General features: G+C 42.4%; 2 protein-coding genes across 2 annotated transcripts; both read right to left on the bottom strand.

Annotated features, from left to right (window-relative positions):
• Positions 1 to 2409: 2409 nt before the first annotated feature.
• Positions 2410 to 4520, bottom strand: LOC140105657 (trypsin-like). The gene is made up of 5 exons (XM_072129663.1): positions 4390 to 4520; positions 4081 to 4234; positions 3461 to 3714; positions 3197 to 3333; positions 2410 to 2678 (listed from the first exon to the last, which is right to left on the bottom strand). Exons 1-5 carry the CDS (start codon positions 4427 to 4429, stop codon positions 2529 to 2531), a joined length of 735 nt encoding a protein of 244 aa, XP_071985764.1. The 5' UTR covers positions 4430 to 4520; the 3' UTR covers positions 2410 to 2528.
• A 2915-nt stretch (positions 4521 to 7435) lies between these two features.
• On the bottom strand, positions 7436 to 9482 carry LOC140105656 (trypsin-like). Its single transcript, XM_072129662.1, has 5 exons — positions 9353 to 9482; positions 9044 to 9197; positions 8417 to 8670; positions 8153 to 8289; positions 7436 to 7648 (listed from the first exon to the last, which is right to left on the bottom strand). Exons 1-5 carry the CDS (start codon positions 9390 to 9392, stop codon positions 7499 to 7501), a joined length of 735 nt encoding a protein of 244 aa, XP_071985763.1. The 5' UTR covers positions 9393 to 9482; the 3' UTR covers positions 7436 to 7498.
• Positions 9483 to 14470: the final 4988 nt, after the last annotated feature.

Below are 14470 nucleotides of genomic sequence, written 5' to 3'. Positions count from 1 at the left end.
CCTCTTTACACACTTCTTCCACTACGTCAACAATGTCATCATCACCCACATACTGCGACCGGTGGAAAACCTGGGCATCAGGAAAGAACTCAGCAGCAACCGGACAAGTGGTTTGTGACTCTGGGAAGGGTCCAGAAAACAGTTCCTCAGAGTATGCCGGTTCAAATGCCAAATTTTCCTGTGAGAGGGCAGACTGGGGGGGAAGGAGGCTGAGGTGGAGGAGCTGGAGGAGTGCTGATTTCAGTGACATGGGTGGACTCCGTGGAAGACTGGTGGACAAATGGCTAGAAGCATTGTCCGCAATCCACGACATCACCTGTTCGCACTGTTCTGGCCTCAACAGTGCTCTACCACGAGTCCCAGTAACTTCAGACATGAACCTAGGGAGTGTAGCTCTGCGGCGTTCCCCTCTCCCTCTTCAGCAGGTGGTGTCTCACCCCGCCAAGGACCACGGCCTCTGACCCCTGCAGTAGTTGGACATCCCACGCCCTCGTCCTCTACCCCTACCCCTAGCCCTCGGGTTCAACATTTTCAAAATTAAAGTGTAAACTGTAAAAATTTTTTGTGTTTTTTTTGTTTTTTTGTGTTATTTTTTTTTTAACAAAACAATCAGAAGAAAACACACAGCAACCACAGAAGATGATGATGATTGCTATGGCTAGTTTCTAAACTACACTGACAGCACACAACTGGATTTTGTGATGTGCCTGTCACTTTAAGTTTTGGAAAAAAAAAAAAAATCGACAGACTGTGCCTAATTCAATCAAACACCTAATAAATTGTCCCACTTAGGTGTTTGAGATGGATATGTGTGTCACTAAGAGCTAAATAGAACGTTCGCAAGTCTACCTGCAAATTCATCACAATATGGTACTAGCTGCACTACTAGTGCCAGCAAGCCCAGCCACAAGCAAAGAAAAAAAAAATATTCTAGCCCTAACAAGGGCTGTTGGGTTCTTGTAGACTCACTCCTGCCTAACACTATTCTAATATAACACCCTAACGCTATACCTGCAGCAGCAGCAGCTTTCTCCCTAGCGGCATCCAGACAGAGAATAATGCGAGCAGCGCGGGCAGCGGCTAGTCTATTCCAGGGTCACCTGATCAGGCCAGCCAACCACTGCTATCGACGAGTGTTTTCGCTCATCTCTTTTAATTACATATTAGCTTATATTTTAAGGGCCCATTTGTATATGAATTATGCTGATTCTTGGAAAGCCCCTTTTTTTAAGATCTTGAGCATAAGATGATTAAATTTTCCGACATCGGGGCTTATTTACTAAGGAACCATGCGCTGCACTTACGTCAGACTTTCCGATGTTTTCGGGGATTGCACTGCTTTGACAGGGGTCTGCGCTGGGATTGTGTCGCACGCGGATCGGGGGCGGGCAGTCGGACGATCCGACTGATTCGGACTGACCGTAGGATTTAACTTTCAAATTGTGCCGCAAGCAATGCACTTACATGCAGCACTAAAAAGATGGTGAACTCTGTTGGACCTGAGCGGGGAAGTGAGACATGCAGGATATCGGGCGCACGATAAGTGAATCGCGGGTGAGTGCATTATTCTTGGACAATGCACTTTCGGTGAACTCCAGTAAATGTAAATGTGCTACTCAGATCCCACAGAATGACAGAATGTTCACATTGGATGAGGATTCTGAACCTAAAACCATATATATAAAATAGCACTAGAAATACCGGTTTTTTTCAGACTATAAGGCGCACTGGATTATAAGGCGCACCATGAATAAATGCCTGGTAAAACATCTAGGGTCATATATAAGGCGCACCAGATTATAAGGCGCACCTTATTATAGGGATGAATGACCAGCAGGTGGCAGACCTGTGCACAGTTCAAGGCAGCTGTTGTCTGTAAGTGTGGTTCATATATAAGGCGCACTGGACTATAAGCCGCACCTTTGATTTCTGAGAAAATCAAAGGATTTTTTGTGTGCCTTATAGTCCGAAAAATACGGGTATTACTATGATCACAATTGCAATGATCACTTTCACTACTACTCCATATCACTGCATCAACCACCACTATAAAATTCTACTACTACCCCATTTAGAGAGTAAATTACTACTTACAGGACACTACAACTACTTTCATCCATTACCACCACTACCACACCTACTATCGATAAATAAACTAAAACTATTTCTACAATTAGAATTGTACTAGTATTACTACTAATACTACTGTAAACCACTACTACCACTTCTACTACTACCAGGACCACTACAAACCAATGCTACAACCACTACAATCACAGCTACCATACACTATAACTGCTACTTCTACTACATCAATAGTGCAATAATACTACTGTTATTGGGAATATTATCAAAAGCATTGATAATAATAATTGTAATCGAATATATTAATAAATGTGAAAACACAACACTTTTTAAGGAAACATTTATTTTTTCCATATAGTAGACATTTTCACAATCAATTAAATATTTGATGGAATTTAAAATACAGAGATGGAACAATCTGAAGATAAAATTCTTCAAGAACTTTAGTTGGCGGCAACAGTGCTGGAGATCCAGGCGTTGTAGTTGCAGGCCTTGGTGTAGACACCAGGATAGTTCCTGAGGGCACAGCCATATCCCCAGGAGACAATACCCTGGAGCTGTCCATTGCACACCACGGGTCCACCAGAGTCACCCTGAGAAGATAAATAGAAAGCTCTTGTTATTCCTACTTATATCTAGACACAATTTCGTCATGTGTATAAGGTACATGCTTCTTGTCATAACTACAGATCCACATTACAGTTTTATTAATGTTTTTAAATCTAAAGATTCCAAATTACAACTTGACACCTTGAAATCTGAAGTCCCTATGGTAAGGCCACAATTAAAGTCCATATTCCAGATTTAGCAGCTTGAGCATTTAAGTTCTATTGATCCTCCTTATATCTTCATCTCGGTGTATCATGGCCAGTTCCAGTGGTCGGTCTATAATGTTTGGAATTGCATAGACAACTACCGTATTGTAATAGTAAATTGGTGATGTCCCATGATAACATGTATAGATGCCTATGACTCTACATAAACCAGGATAAATCTGTAGAACATGTTGCGGCAGCGTTTCTGACTATTAGCATATAATATAAACATATATTAGCTTCTTTTTGTAAAAGTAAATTGGTGTCTGAATAATGAAAAGGTTTAAGGGTATTACCTGGCAGGAATCCTTGCCTCCCTCCAGGTATCCAACACAGATCATGTTGCCGGTGATCTCTCCGGGGTAGGCGTTGCTACACTGGGCAGAGGTCAGGATGGGGGCGTTCAGGCACTGGAGGAGGTTGGGCATGCTGGCTGCAAGTAGAAGGATATCCAGGATTACCACATAGCGAACCTAATTAAGTGTATTTCTATCTCTCTTGAATATTATCTTGAAAGAAATCTCTTGACAGTACTGAGAAACATGTAGCCCATGACTTACTTCCACTGCTCAGGGTGTTGCCCCATCCGGAGATCAGACAGCTGGTGCCGGCGGCGGCGCAGCCAGAGGCAAGAGACACAGCCTTGACGTAAGAGTTGAGGGTGGCGGCAGAGGCCAACTTGATCAACATGATGTCATTGTCCAGGGTTCTGGAGTTGTAGCTTCCATGTCTGATGACCTTGGCGGAGTTGATGAACTGCTCGGTACCTTCACTGGTGGCGATGTTGTGTTCTCCCAGTCTGACCTGAAGGCTCCTGCAAAATGGAACGGTATATAAAGTCTAAAAGATTATCTTTTTTCTTTGTTAGCTTGGGAATTTGTAATTACATTTTGACTATTTATATGGTTGATTTTAGCCAATATTTTTGACTTTATTTAATGTAATTCAATTTAATTTTGTATCTATGCACATTTTCTATTCCAAATATTTTCTAGATACTTATAGCAACCAAATTTGGTTGTCTTCAGCTGGTTGGAGTTGATGGATGAACGTTTTTTTCCCAGCCTTACATACTATGATATTATGATTTTGGATATTTATAGCCTTGCTCAAATTCATTCCTTTCAGTATGTTATTTTAATTTGATGCACCCGCCTTAGAGAAAAGTCAGGTAACTTACGACTTGTAGCAGTGAGCAGCAGAGACGACCCAGAGGTTGTTGATCAGAGCTCCTCCACAGAAGTGGTAGCCGGAGTTCAGAGATGCAATGTAGGGGACAGAGTTCTTGGTGCAGGTGTAACCTCCTACGATCTTATCGTCATCCTCAAAAGCAGCTAAGAATATGACAATGGACCCAGTTATAAAAGGTTATAAGAAGGTAAAAGACTAACAAGAATATTTGAAAGATAGTTAATAAAACTTTACATGGAAAAAGTTTAACAAAATGAAAAATAGACTTAAAGTCAGATTAAAAACAGAAAAGACTCACCGGCGGCTCCGAGGAGCACACAGATCAGGAGGAACTTCATGGTGGAAATTGATCCGGAATGAGGATGGAGCCTAAACAACTGACTTATATACCCCAAAAAGTATCATGATATCTCCCCTCTACCCCTTTCCGCACCCAAGAGAAAGTTAATCAATGTCTACATATCCTAAAATATACCTGGCAAACAGTGGAGGAAGGTCAATGTGTTCTACGTGTTATTTAAATAGCAAGGAATTGATATTGAAGAAAATTGTATTGAAAAATTGTTGAACTTTTCTCTATCCAAATAATATCAAGTATTTTGGTGAAAATTGACAACCACTTTAATATATGAACATGACATCAAAATTACACAAATGTATAGCCCGGTCTGCCTGTATCGTCACTTAATCGGTCATGGGCTTCTGCTTTTCATATAACCAGTCCAACATGTATTGGATGGAGTTACAATGGGTGGACACATGACATTCTATATAAATTGATGTCTAAGAACATCATTCTTCCTCCCTGGGCCCGGTAGTTCGGTGGAGAACTTCAGGAACCATTTAACTTCAATACTAAGCACTTGCACCATTGAGAGACCAAGGGGCAACTCTCCTTGATACAGTGCAGATAGAAAATCCCTCCTGTTGTTAGTCACCATAGTTTGTATCTTGAGTTATTGGCATCATAGCCAGGTTTTGATTTCTTTCTGAAGCGGGGTTGTCCCCCCGTGTGCCAGTTATTGCCCTAGCTAGCCAGATGATAACAATGTCATGTAGCTCATTGTTGGTGTGCTAGAGGACCACTCCCTATGGTGGAGGCTGAGGAGGCAGAGGAATAAAAGGAAACTCAGAACAATAAGGCGGAGGCAGAAATGCCATGACCTGGCCGGCATGCTGGGGTGCATGCTTCTCCACCGCCTTTATCTAGTAAGGGCTTAAGGTTGCATATTTCACTTGGCCAAAATTACAGCTCCTCACACACAACCCATCATAAACACAAGTCCACAGCATGTAAAAGGAGAGACTGCAGGACAAGCAACTTGGCCAGGTGTGTGTCAGCTTCTGCACCTGGATGGCTGCACGCATACAGTTTGCTGGTGATCAGTTGCTGGCAAGTGTAGTAATGGGCACAAGTAAGAGGAGGAGGATCACCATAAACTGCAGATAAAGAGACAAAAGCATAGCTTTTGCTTGCTGAGGTAGAGGAACCCTGATTGCTGGGGAAGGGGTACAGACTGCGGGAAGGAGCTTCCTCTGACTCTACCCCAAAATGTTTGCCATGGTTTTCTCAGGCAACTCAGGCAATGTTGTATCAGGGCTGTGGTGCCATCGGTAGTACCCAGTACATGCCTCATCTTCTTGGCACATACCTTAGATAATGGCAGATTTGGTTGCTCATTTGACTTCATGTAAAAATCCCGCAATTATTCCTGTCAATCAATTTTTTTAAGGAACACAATTGATATAAAAGTTGCAGCCCTCACCGGTCTTCGTGCAAAATACTTTATTCAATCATGCCACACACAGGAAATTGCATACCGAGGGATTAGGCTCTATTGCACACCAAGGGCGCTTTCTGAAGCCTATGACGATGCACCTGTGTGACGTGTCGGGTTATATGCAATTAAAGCTGAACTCAACATTGCTTGCTGTTACCTTGACGCCTCCGACGCTTGTGTGCATCATCTTAAGTTTGAGAAAGGGCCATTGGGCGCAAAATGGCCTATTGCCACGGTATACAATATCATCATTGAATATCGCATCATATGGGAATAAAACTTTTTGTTAGTTTCCGTTGATCCAAGAAGTTATCAGCATATTAAAGGTTGGTTGTGTTACAATGCCCATGCGAATTAAGATATGTAGGAAAAACGCATCGAGAAATGAGGATTAGAGTGAGGGAACACCTAAATTCAATTAAAAAAACTATGACAAAATGCAGGCGGAAGCTTTGAGACAGAACAAACCCAACCTACACCAATAGCGGAACATTTAAAAAAATTTCATAATTGCAATCCCTAGGACCTTAAAGGATGGAGATTGCCCATATAAGTTTGGGTGTACGAGGATGGGACTTAGATACCCTACTTCTCCAAACTGAGAGTCGTTGGATCTATAGGTTGGGGAGCCTTAAACCCAGTGGTATAATGACAACTTTGGATTTTATTTGTAAAAAATCTCCCCCTTTTTTCTATTCTTTCTTTTCTGTACAGAATGTTGGAGACTTATTTATTGTCTAAATACTGTTGTTCTCTTTAGAATAACACCTGTAAAAATCTGATATATGCAAAGTAACGTAGAAAACAATACAAAATATTTTAGGCTTTTCTGTTTTAATAAACTGCCATTTATAGTTTCTGGTTGTACAAAAACATGGATTTACACATTAGCCCATCATGAATTCATCAAATTATTAATGACAGTGCGTGTCATTTGATTGTGGTAATTGATTCCAGTATTTATAAACAACTGATATTCTCTTGTTACATTGTTTCCTATTGCTTAACTAATGGTTAATCTGATTGGCTAGCGCAGCTGATATTACAATATAAGAAGGGGCCAAGCCCGGCTAGCCAGAATTTAGGGACAATTAATTGAGGGACAGTGTTAGCTATATTACCTATTACCAATGAACGATCACTCGCTGTATAAGCTCTGATATCTCCTCTATTGGCCATTACCAGCACGTGGCAGAATAGAGGCAGTCTACAGGCTCACTCACACAGCGCCAGCTGAACCTTTAGTAATACCATGGTCAGGGCCGAGTCTAGGGTTTTTGCTGCCCGAGGCGAAAATTACCAAGATATTAAAGGTCGGGAAGGACCTTAATGGCCATTTTAGGAAAAAACGTATTGCCATGAAATTTAGGTTCATGATGTCTCTAATAGGCAGGTAAACCCAGTTCATGAGCCAAATATCTATCTGTGGTGTACACCACTTTGTGAAGTATAACACTAGACCATGCTCATTGACAGCTCTACATGATGCCCATCCTGATTACAAGACCTTTGAGTTGAGATAAATTGTAAGAAGGTGTGAGATTGAACACAAGAAACTTGGACTTTAATTAATTATTAATTTATTTAGTAAGTTGTTTAATAAGGAATAGAAGAGGGAATAGATGTTTAGTTGGCAGAAACGGTGCTGGAGATCCAGGCGTTGTAGTTGCAGGCCTTGGTGTAGACACCAGGATAGTTCCTGAGGGCACAGCCATATCCCCAGGAGACAATACCCTGGAGCTGTCCATTGCACACCACGGGTCCACCAGAGTCACCCTGAGAAGATAAATAGAAAGCTCTTGTTATTCCTATTTATATCTAGACACAGTTTCTTCACACTGTATGTATAAGGTACATGCTTCTTGTCATAACTGCAGATCCACGTTACAGCTTTAGTAATGTATTAAAAACAAAAGATTCCAAATTACAACTTGAGACTTTAGTCAATTCCCTATAGTAAGGCCACATCTAGAGTCCATATTCCAGATTTAGCAGCTTGACCCTTTAAGTTCTATTGATCCTCCGTATATCTTCATCTCGGTGTATCATGGCCAGTTCCAGTGGTCGGTCTATAATGTTAGGAACCGTATTGTAATAGTAAATTGGTGACGTGCCATGATAACATGTATAGATGCCTATGACTCTACATAAACCAGGATAAATCTGTAGAACATGTTGCGGCAGCGTTTCTGACTATTAGCATATAATATAAACATATATTAGCTTCTTTTTGTAAAAGTAAATTGGTGTCTGAATAATGAAAAGGTTTAAGGGTATTACCTGGCAGGAATCCTTGCCTCCCTCCAGGTATCCAACACAGATCATGTTGCCGGTGATCTCTCCGGGGTAGGCGTTGCTACACTGGGCAGAGGTCAGGATGGGGGCGTTCAGGCACTGGAGGAGGTTGGGCATGCTGGCTGCAAGTAGAAGGATATCCAGGATTAGCACATAGCGAACCTAATTAAGTGTATTTCTATCTCTCTTGAATATTATCTTGAAAGAAATCTCTTGACAGTACTGAGAAACATGTAGCCCATGACTTACTTCCACTGCTCAGGGTGTTGCCCCATCCGGAGATCAGACAGCTGGTGCCGGCGGCGGCACAGCCAGAGGCAAGAGACACAGCCTTGACGTAAGAGTTGAGGGTGGCGGCAGAGGCCAACTTGATCAACATGATGTCATTGTCCAGGGTTCTGGAGTTGTAGCTTCCATGTCTGATGACCTTGGCGGAGTTGATGAACTGCTCGGTACCTTCACTGGTGGCGATGTTGTGTTCTCCCAGTCTGACCTGAAGGCTCCTGCAAAATGGAACGGTATATTAACTCTAAAAGAATATCTTTTTTCTTTCTTAGCTTGGGAATTTGTAATTACATTTTGACTATTTATATGGTTGATTTTAGCCAATATTTTTGACTTTATTTAATGTAATTCAATTTAATTTTGTAGCTATGCACATTTTCTATTCCAAATATTTTCTAGATACTTATAGCAACCAAATTTGGTTGTCTTCAGCTAGTTGGAGTTGATGGATGAACGTTTTTTTCCCAGCCTTAAATACTATGATATTATGATGGAATATTTTGGCTATTTATAGCCTTGCTCAGATTTATTCCTTTCAGTATGTTATTTTAATTTGATGCACCCGCCTTAGAGAGAAGTCAGGTAACTTACGACTTGTAGCAGTGAGCAGCAGAGACTACCCAGAGGTTGTTGATCAGAGCTCCTCCACAGAAGTGGTAGCCGGAGTTCAGAGATGCAATGTAGGGGACAGAGTTCTTGGTGCAGGTGTAACCTCCTACGATCTTATCGTCATCCTCAAAAGCAGCTGAGAATATGACAATGGACCCAGTTATAAAAGGTTATAAGAAGGTAAAAGACTAACAAGAATATTTGAAAGATAGTTAATAAAACTTTACATGGAAAAAGTTTAACAAAATGAAAAATAGACTTAAAGTCAGATTTAAAACAGACAAGACTCACCGGCGGCTCCGAGGAGCACACAGATCAGGAGGAACTTCATGGTGGAAATTGATCCGGAATGAGGATGGAGCCTAAACAACTGACTTATATACCCCAAAAAGTATCATGATATCTCTCCTCTACCCCTTTCCGCACCCAAGTGAAAGTTAATCAATGTCTACATATCCTAAAATATACCTGGCAAACAGTGGAGGAAGGTCATTGTGTTCTACGTGTTATTTAAACAGCAAGGAATTGATATTAAAGAAAGTTGTAGAACTTTTTTCTATGCAAATAATATCGAGTATTTTGGTGAAAGTTGACAACCACTTTAGTCTGTGGCATCAGGTGCAGGTGTGTTGAAATCCCCATGGATCCACACTTTATCCATCTTCACAAATTTTAGCAATTCCCCTATTATGGGTTAGCAATACCCCTGTCATAAAGAGTACTGTCACGGGTGGTCCCGCGCCCCCGCCAGCGCGCCGCCAGTGCATCTCACCCGTCCCGGCTCCTGGCTCGCTCCCCTCCGCTGTGCGCACGCGTCCCCGACTGCTAGGGCGTACGCGCGTCAACTTCTCCAAATTTAAAGGGCCAGTGCGCCATTAATTGGCGCTGGCCATATTGCCTGATTCTACATAAGCCTGCCTCTTCCTGTAAGCCTTGCCGGATCTTTGTGCCTCATAGCCTAAGAGAAAGCTTCCAAGCAATTATTCCTGCGTTCCTGTGTATTCCTGCGTTCCTGTGTATTCCTGCGTTCCCGTGTATTCCTGTATGTTCCCACTCCTGAGTCCTGTGTTGACTTGTTACCCGAGATCCTCCGTGTTGCTGTGTTCCGTGTGCCCGTGTTCCCGTTCCCACCTGCCTGGACCTCCCGTTGCTGACCCCGGACGTGGACTTGACGTTGCATCTCTGCCGCCTGCCCTGATCGTGTACCTGGACCTGACTACGAGATCGTCAACTGCTAAGGTACCTCGACCTCGGCTGCCACCGCGGGCTGGTCGCACCTGTGGAACGACCTGGTGGAATCCTGCCGCAGCAAGTCCAACCGGCTTTGCGGCAGGCTCTGGTGAAAACCAGGTGCCGCTTGGGCTCCGGTCCCAGGTGTCGGCTAGTTCCATCTCCCGCGTTGGTCCAGAGGATCCACTGATCCTGACAAGTACCCACATAGCAAACTCTACACATTGCGGCCACATATCCAGTTTGTATGTACAGAAGTCCAAGGGATACGGTGGAATGATCGTATCTAGAGATGAGCGAACATACTCGTCCGAGCTTGATGCTCGTTCGAGCATTAGCGTACTCGAAACTGCTCGTTGCTCGGACGAATACTTCGCCCGCTCGAGAAAATGGCATCTCCCGCCGTTTTGCTTTTTGGCGGCCAGAAACAGAGCCAATCACAAGCCAGGAGACTCTGCACTCCACCCAGCATGACGTGGTACCCTTACACGTCGATAGCAGTGGTTGGCTGGCCAGATCAGGTGACCCTGGAATAGACTAGGGTCAGAGAGGGGGCAGGTTATGTTGGTGGGTGGTGATGTGGGCTGTGTATGGGGGCCTAAGGCAGTGGATAAGGAGATCCACAAGTTGCAGAACAGTGGTGAGGATATATGTGCCAGTAAAATGACTTTAAATCAGATAAATAACTGTGGAAAATTAAATTGTATGTTCACAAATGCCAGAAGTATCTCAGGCAAAATGGGCGAGCTTGAGGCTCTGATATTAGAGGAACAGTTAGATGTTGTTGGTGTAGCAGAGACATGGCTCGATGCATCGCATGATTGGGTTGTTAATATTCAAGGTTTTACACTCTTTCGGAAAGACAGGGCAAATAGGAGGGGAGGTGGTGTATGTCTGTATGTCAGAAGAGACTTAAAAGCGATTGTGAATGAGTCAATGGTCTCAGAAAAGTGTGAGGAGGCTGAAACTTTGTGGGTTGAAATTCAAAGCCAAGAGAGCTTTGAAAAAATTATTTTTGGTGTAATTTATAGACCCCCTAACATCTCTGAGGAAATAGAGGGTCACCTATATAAACAGATGGAGCGGGCTGCACAGGAGGGGACCGTAGTGATAATGGGAGACTTTAACTTTCCAAATATAAATTGGGGTCAGGGCTCGTCTTCATCTATGAAGGGGAGACATTTTATCAACTTTCTGCAGGATAATTTTATGGTGCAGATTGTAGAAGATCCCACAAGAGGTGACACATTGTTGGACCTTGTGATTTCTAACAATGAGGAGATTGTCCAAAATGTCAGTATCAGGGAACCCCTTGGGAACAGCGATCATAATATAATTATTTTCCTCTTAAACTTTAAAAAGCAGGAACAGGTGGGAAAATCGAAAACTTTGAATTTTAAGAGGGCTAATTTCCAAAAATTCAGGGCTGCAATACAGGATATAGACTGGGATCAGATACTGTCACATGGTGATACTAATGTTAAATGGGAGAAATTCAAATCTATCCTGGGTTTTTATACTTCTAAATTTATTCCAATAGGTAACAAGTATAGACGGCTAGATTACACCCCGCGTGGCTTACAGCTACAGTTAAAAGGGCAATTAATGAGAAAAAGAGGGCATTTAAAAAATATAAATCTGACAGGTCACTTGAGGCTTTCAATACTTACAAAAAACTTAACAAAATCTGTAAAAAAGAAATCAAATCAGCCAAAATACAAAATGAAAGACAGGTGGCTAAAGATAGCAAAACAAATCCCAAGAAATTTTTTAGGTATATCAATGCAAAAAAAAATGGGTCACAACAGGTTGGACCCCTTTATTCTGAAAATGGGGCATCGGTGACTGGAGACCAGGAGAAGGCGGAGATACTTAATAGGTTTTTTAGCTCCGTTTATACAATAGAAGAGAGAACTTCTGACTTGGGTGGTGCCAGTGCGGGTCATGCACCCTGTAATATACTAGACTGGCTAAATGTAGACATTATCCAATCTAAGCTCAATAAAATCAATGTGTACAAAGCTCCTGGACCAGATGGGTTACACCCCAGAGTTCTTACAGAACTCAGTTCTGTTATTGCTGTACCGCTGGCTAAAATCTTCAGGGATTCTGTAATGTCTGGTGTGGTGCCAAGTGACTGGCGCAAGGCAAATGTGGTGCCAATATATAAAAAGGGCTCTAGAACTTCGCCTGGCAATTACAGGCCTGTAAGCTTAACTTCCATTGTGGGGAAAGTATTGGAAGGGTTAGTAAAAGACTACATACTGGAGTATGTGACATCAAATAGTATAATAAGTGACAGCCAGCATGGGTTTACTAAGAATAGAAGTTGTCAAACTAACCTTATCTGCTTTTATGAAGAGGTGAGCAGATTCCTGGATGGAGGAGCAGCTGTGGATATTGTGTTCTTGGACTTTGCAAAGGCATTTGACTCTGTCCCTCATAGACGCCTGATGGGTAAAATTAGGGCTATTGGTTTGGCAAAAATCATTTGCAATTGGATTGAAAACTGGCTGAAGGATCATATCCAGAGAGTTGTGGTCAATGATTCATACTCTGAATGGTCACCAGTTATGAGTGGTGTACCCCAGGGTTCTGTGCTTGGCCCACTACTATTTAATATATTTATTAATGATATAGAGGTAGGAATTAATAGCACTGTGTCTATTTTTGCAGATGACACCAAACTGTGTAGTGTAATACAGTCTATGGAGGATGTTCATAGGCTGCAGGGTGACTTGGACAAACTGAATGTTTGGTCATCCACTTGGCAAATGAGGTTTAATGTGGATAAATGTAAGGTTATGCACCTGGGGGCCAATAATCCAAAGGCAAAATATGTCCTTGGGGGAGTAAATCTGGGAGAGTCCCTTGTTGAGAAGGACCTGTGGGTACTAGTAGATCATAAATTGAATAACAGCATGCAATGTCAATCAGCTGCCTTTAAAGCCAGTAGGATCTTGTCATGTATCAATAGTGGTTTGGACTCTCGTGATAGGGATGTAATATTACCACTATACAAGGCACTGGTTCGGCCACACCTGGAATATGCTGTCCAGTTCTGGGCACCGGTCCATAAAAAGGATGCCCTGGAGCTGGAGAGGGTTCAACGTAGAGCCACAAAAATGATAAGGGGTATGGAGGGTCTCAGTTATGAGGAAAGATTAAAACAACTAGATTTATTTAGTCTGGAAAAGAGACGACTACGAGGGGACATGATTAATTTATATAAATATATGAATGGTCCATACAAAAAATATGGTGGTAAGTTGTTTCAGATTAGATCAAATCAAAAGACGAGGGGGCACTGTCTCCGTTTGGAGAAAACAAGGTTTAATCACCGGAGGCGACAGGGCTTTTTTACTATGAGAACGGTCAATCTGTGGAATAGCCTGCCTCAGGCGCTGGTCACAGCAGGGACAGCGGAGAGCTTCAAGAAGGGTCTAGATGCCTTTTTACACCTAAATAACATTGATGGTTATGTTCTATAGAATTGTTTCCCCTAAATCCCTTCCTCATCCAATCCCTTCCCTTCCTTGGTTGAACTTGATGGACAAGTGTCTATTTTCAACCGTAGAAACTATGAAACTATGACTAGCCCCTGCTTGCGCTGCTCGGATCATTCTGTGTCTGGATGCCGCTAGGGAGAGAGCTGCTGCTGGTCAGGGAAAGCGTTAGGCTGTTCTATTAGAATAGTGTTAGGCAGGAGTGATTCAACAAGAAGCAAACAGCCCTTCTTAGGGCTACAATAACGTTATACATTTTTTTTTTTTTTATTTGCAGCTAGTACCATATTGTGAGGAATTTGCAGGGGGACTTGCTACCGTTGTGTTTAGCTCTTAGTGACACATATCCACCTCAAACACCAAAGTGGGACAATTTATTAGGGGTTTGATTTCAATTAGGCACAGTCTGGCAGTTTCTTTTTATTTTACGTTTATTTTTTCATAACTCAGCGTCATCTCATCTGGCATAGCAGTGTGCTTTCATACTTGGCTAGAAAATAGCCATAGGAGAATCCAAACGGCTTAGTTAGGCCTACAATAGCGTTGTATATTTTATTTCTGGTTGATCTGCTGGTGGCTGGCCTTGCTGTAGTGCATCTACTACCATACTGTGAGGAATTTGCATTGAGACTTGCGACCGTTGTGTTTAGCGCTTAGTGACGCATATATACAT

Source organism: Engystomops pustulosus, chromosome 11, assembly GCF_040894005.1.
Source record: "Engystomops pustulosus chromosome 11, aEngPut4.maternal, whole genome shotgun sequence".
In the NCBI taxonomy this organism is placed as follows: Eukaryota; Metazoa; Chordata; class Amphibia; order Anura; family Leptodactylidae; genus Engystomops; species Engystomops pustulosus.
Note: the sequence above shows the minus strand (reverse complement) of the source record. Positions and strands in the feature narration are given on the sequence as shown.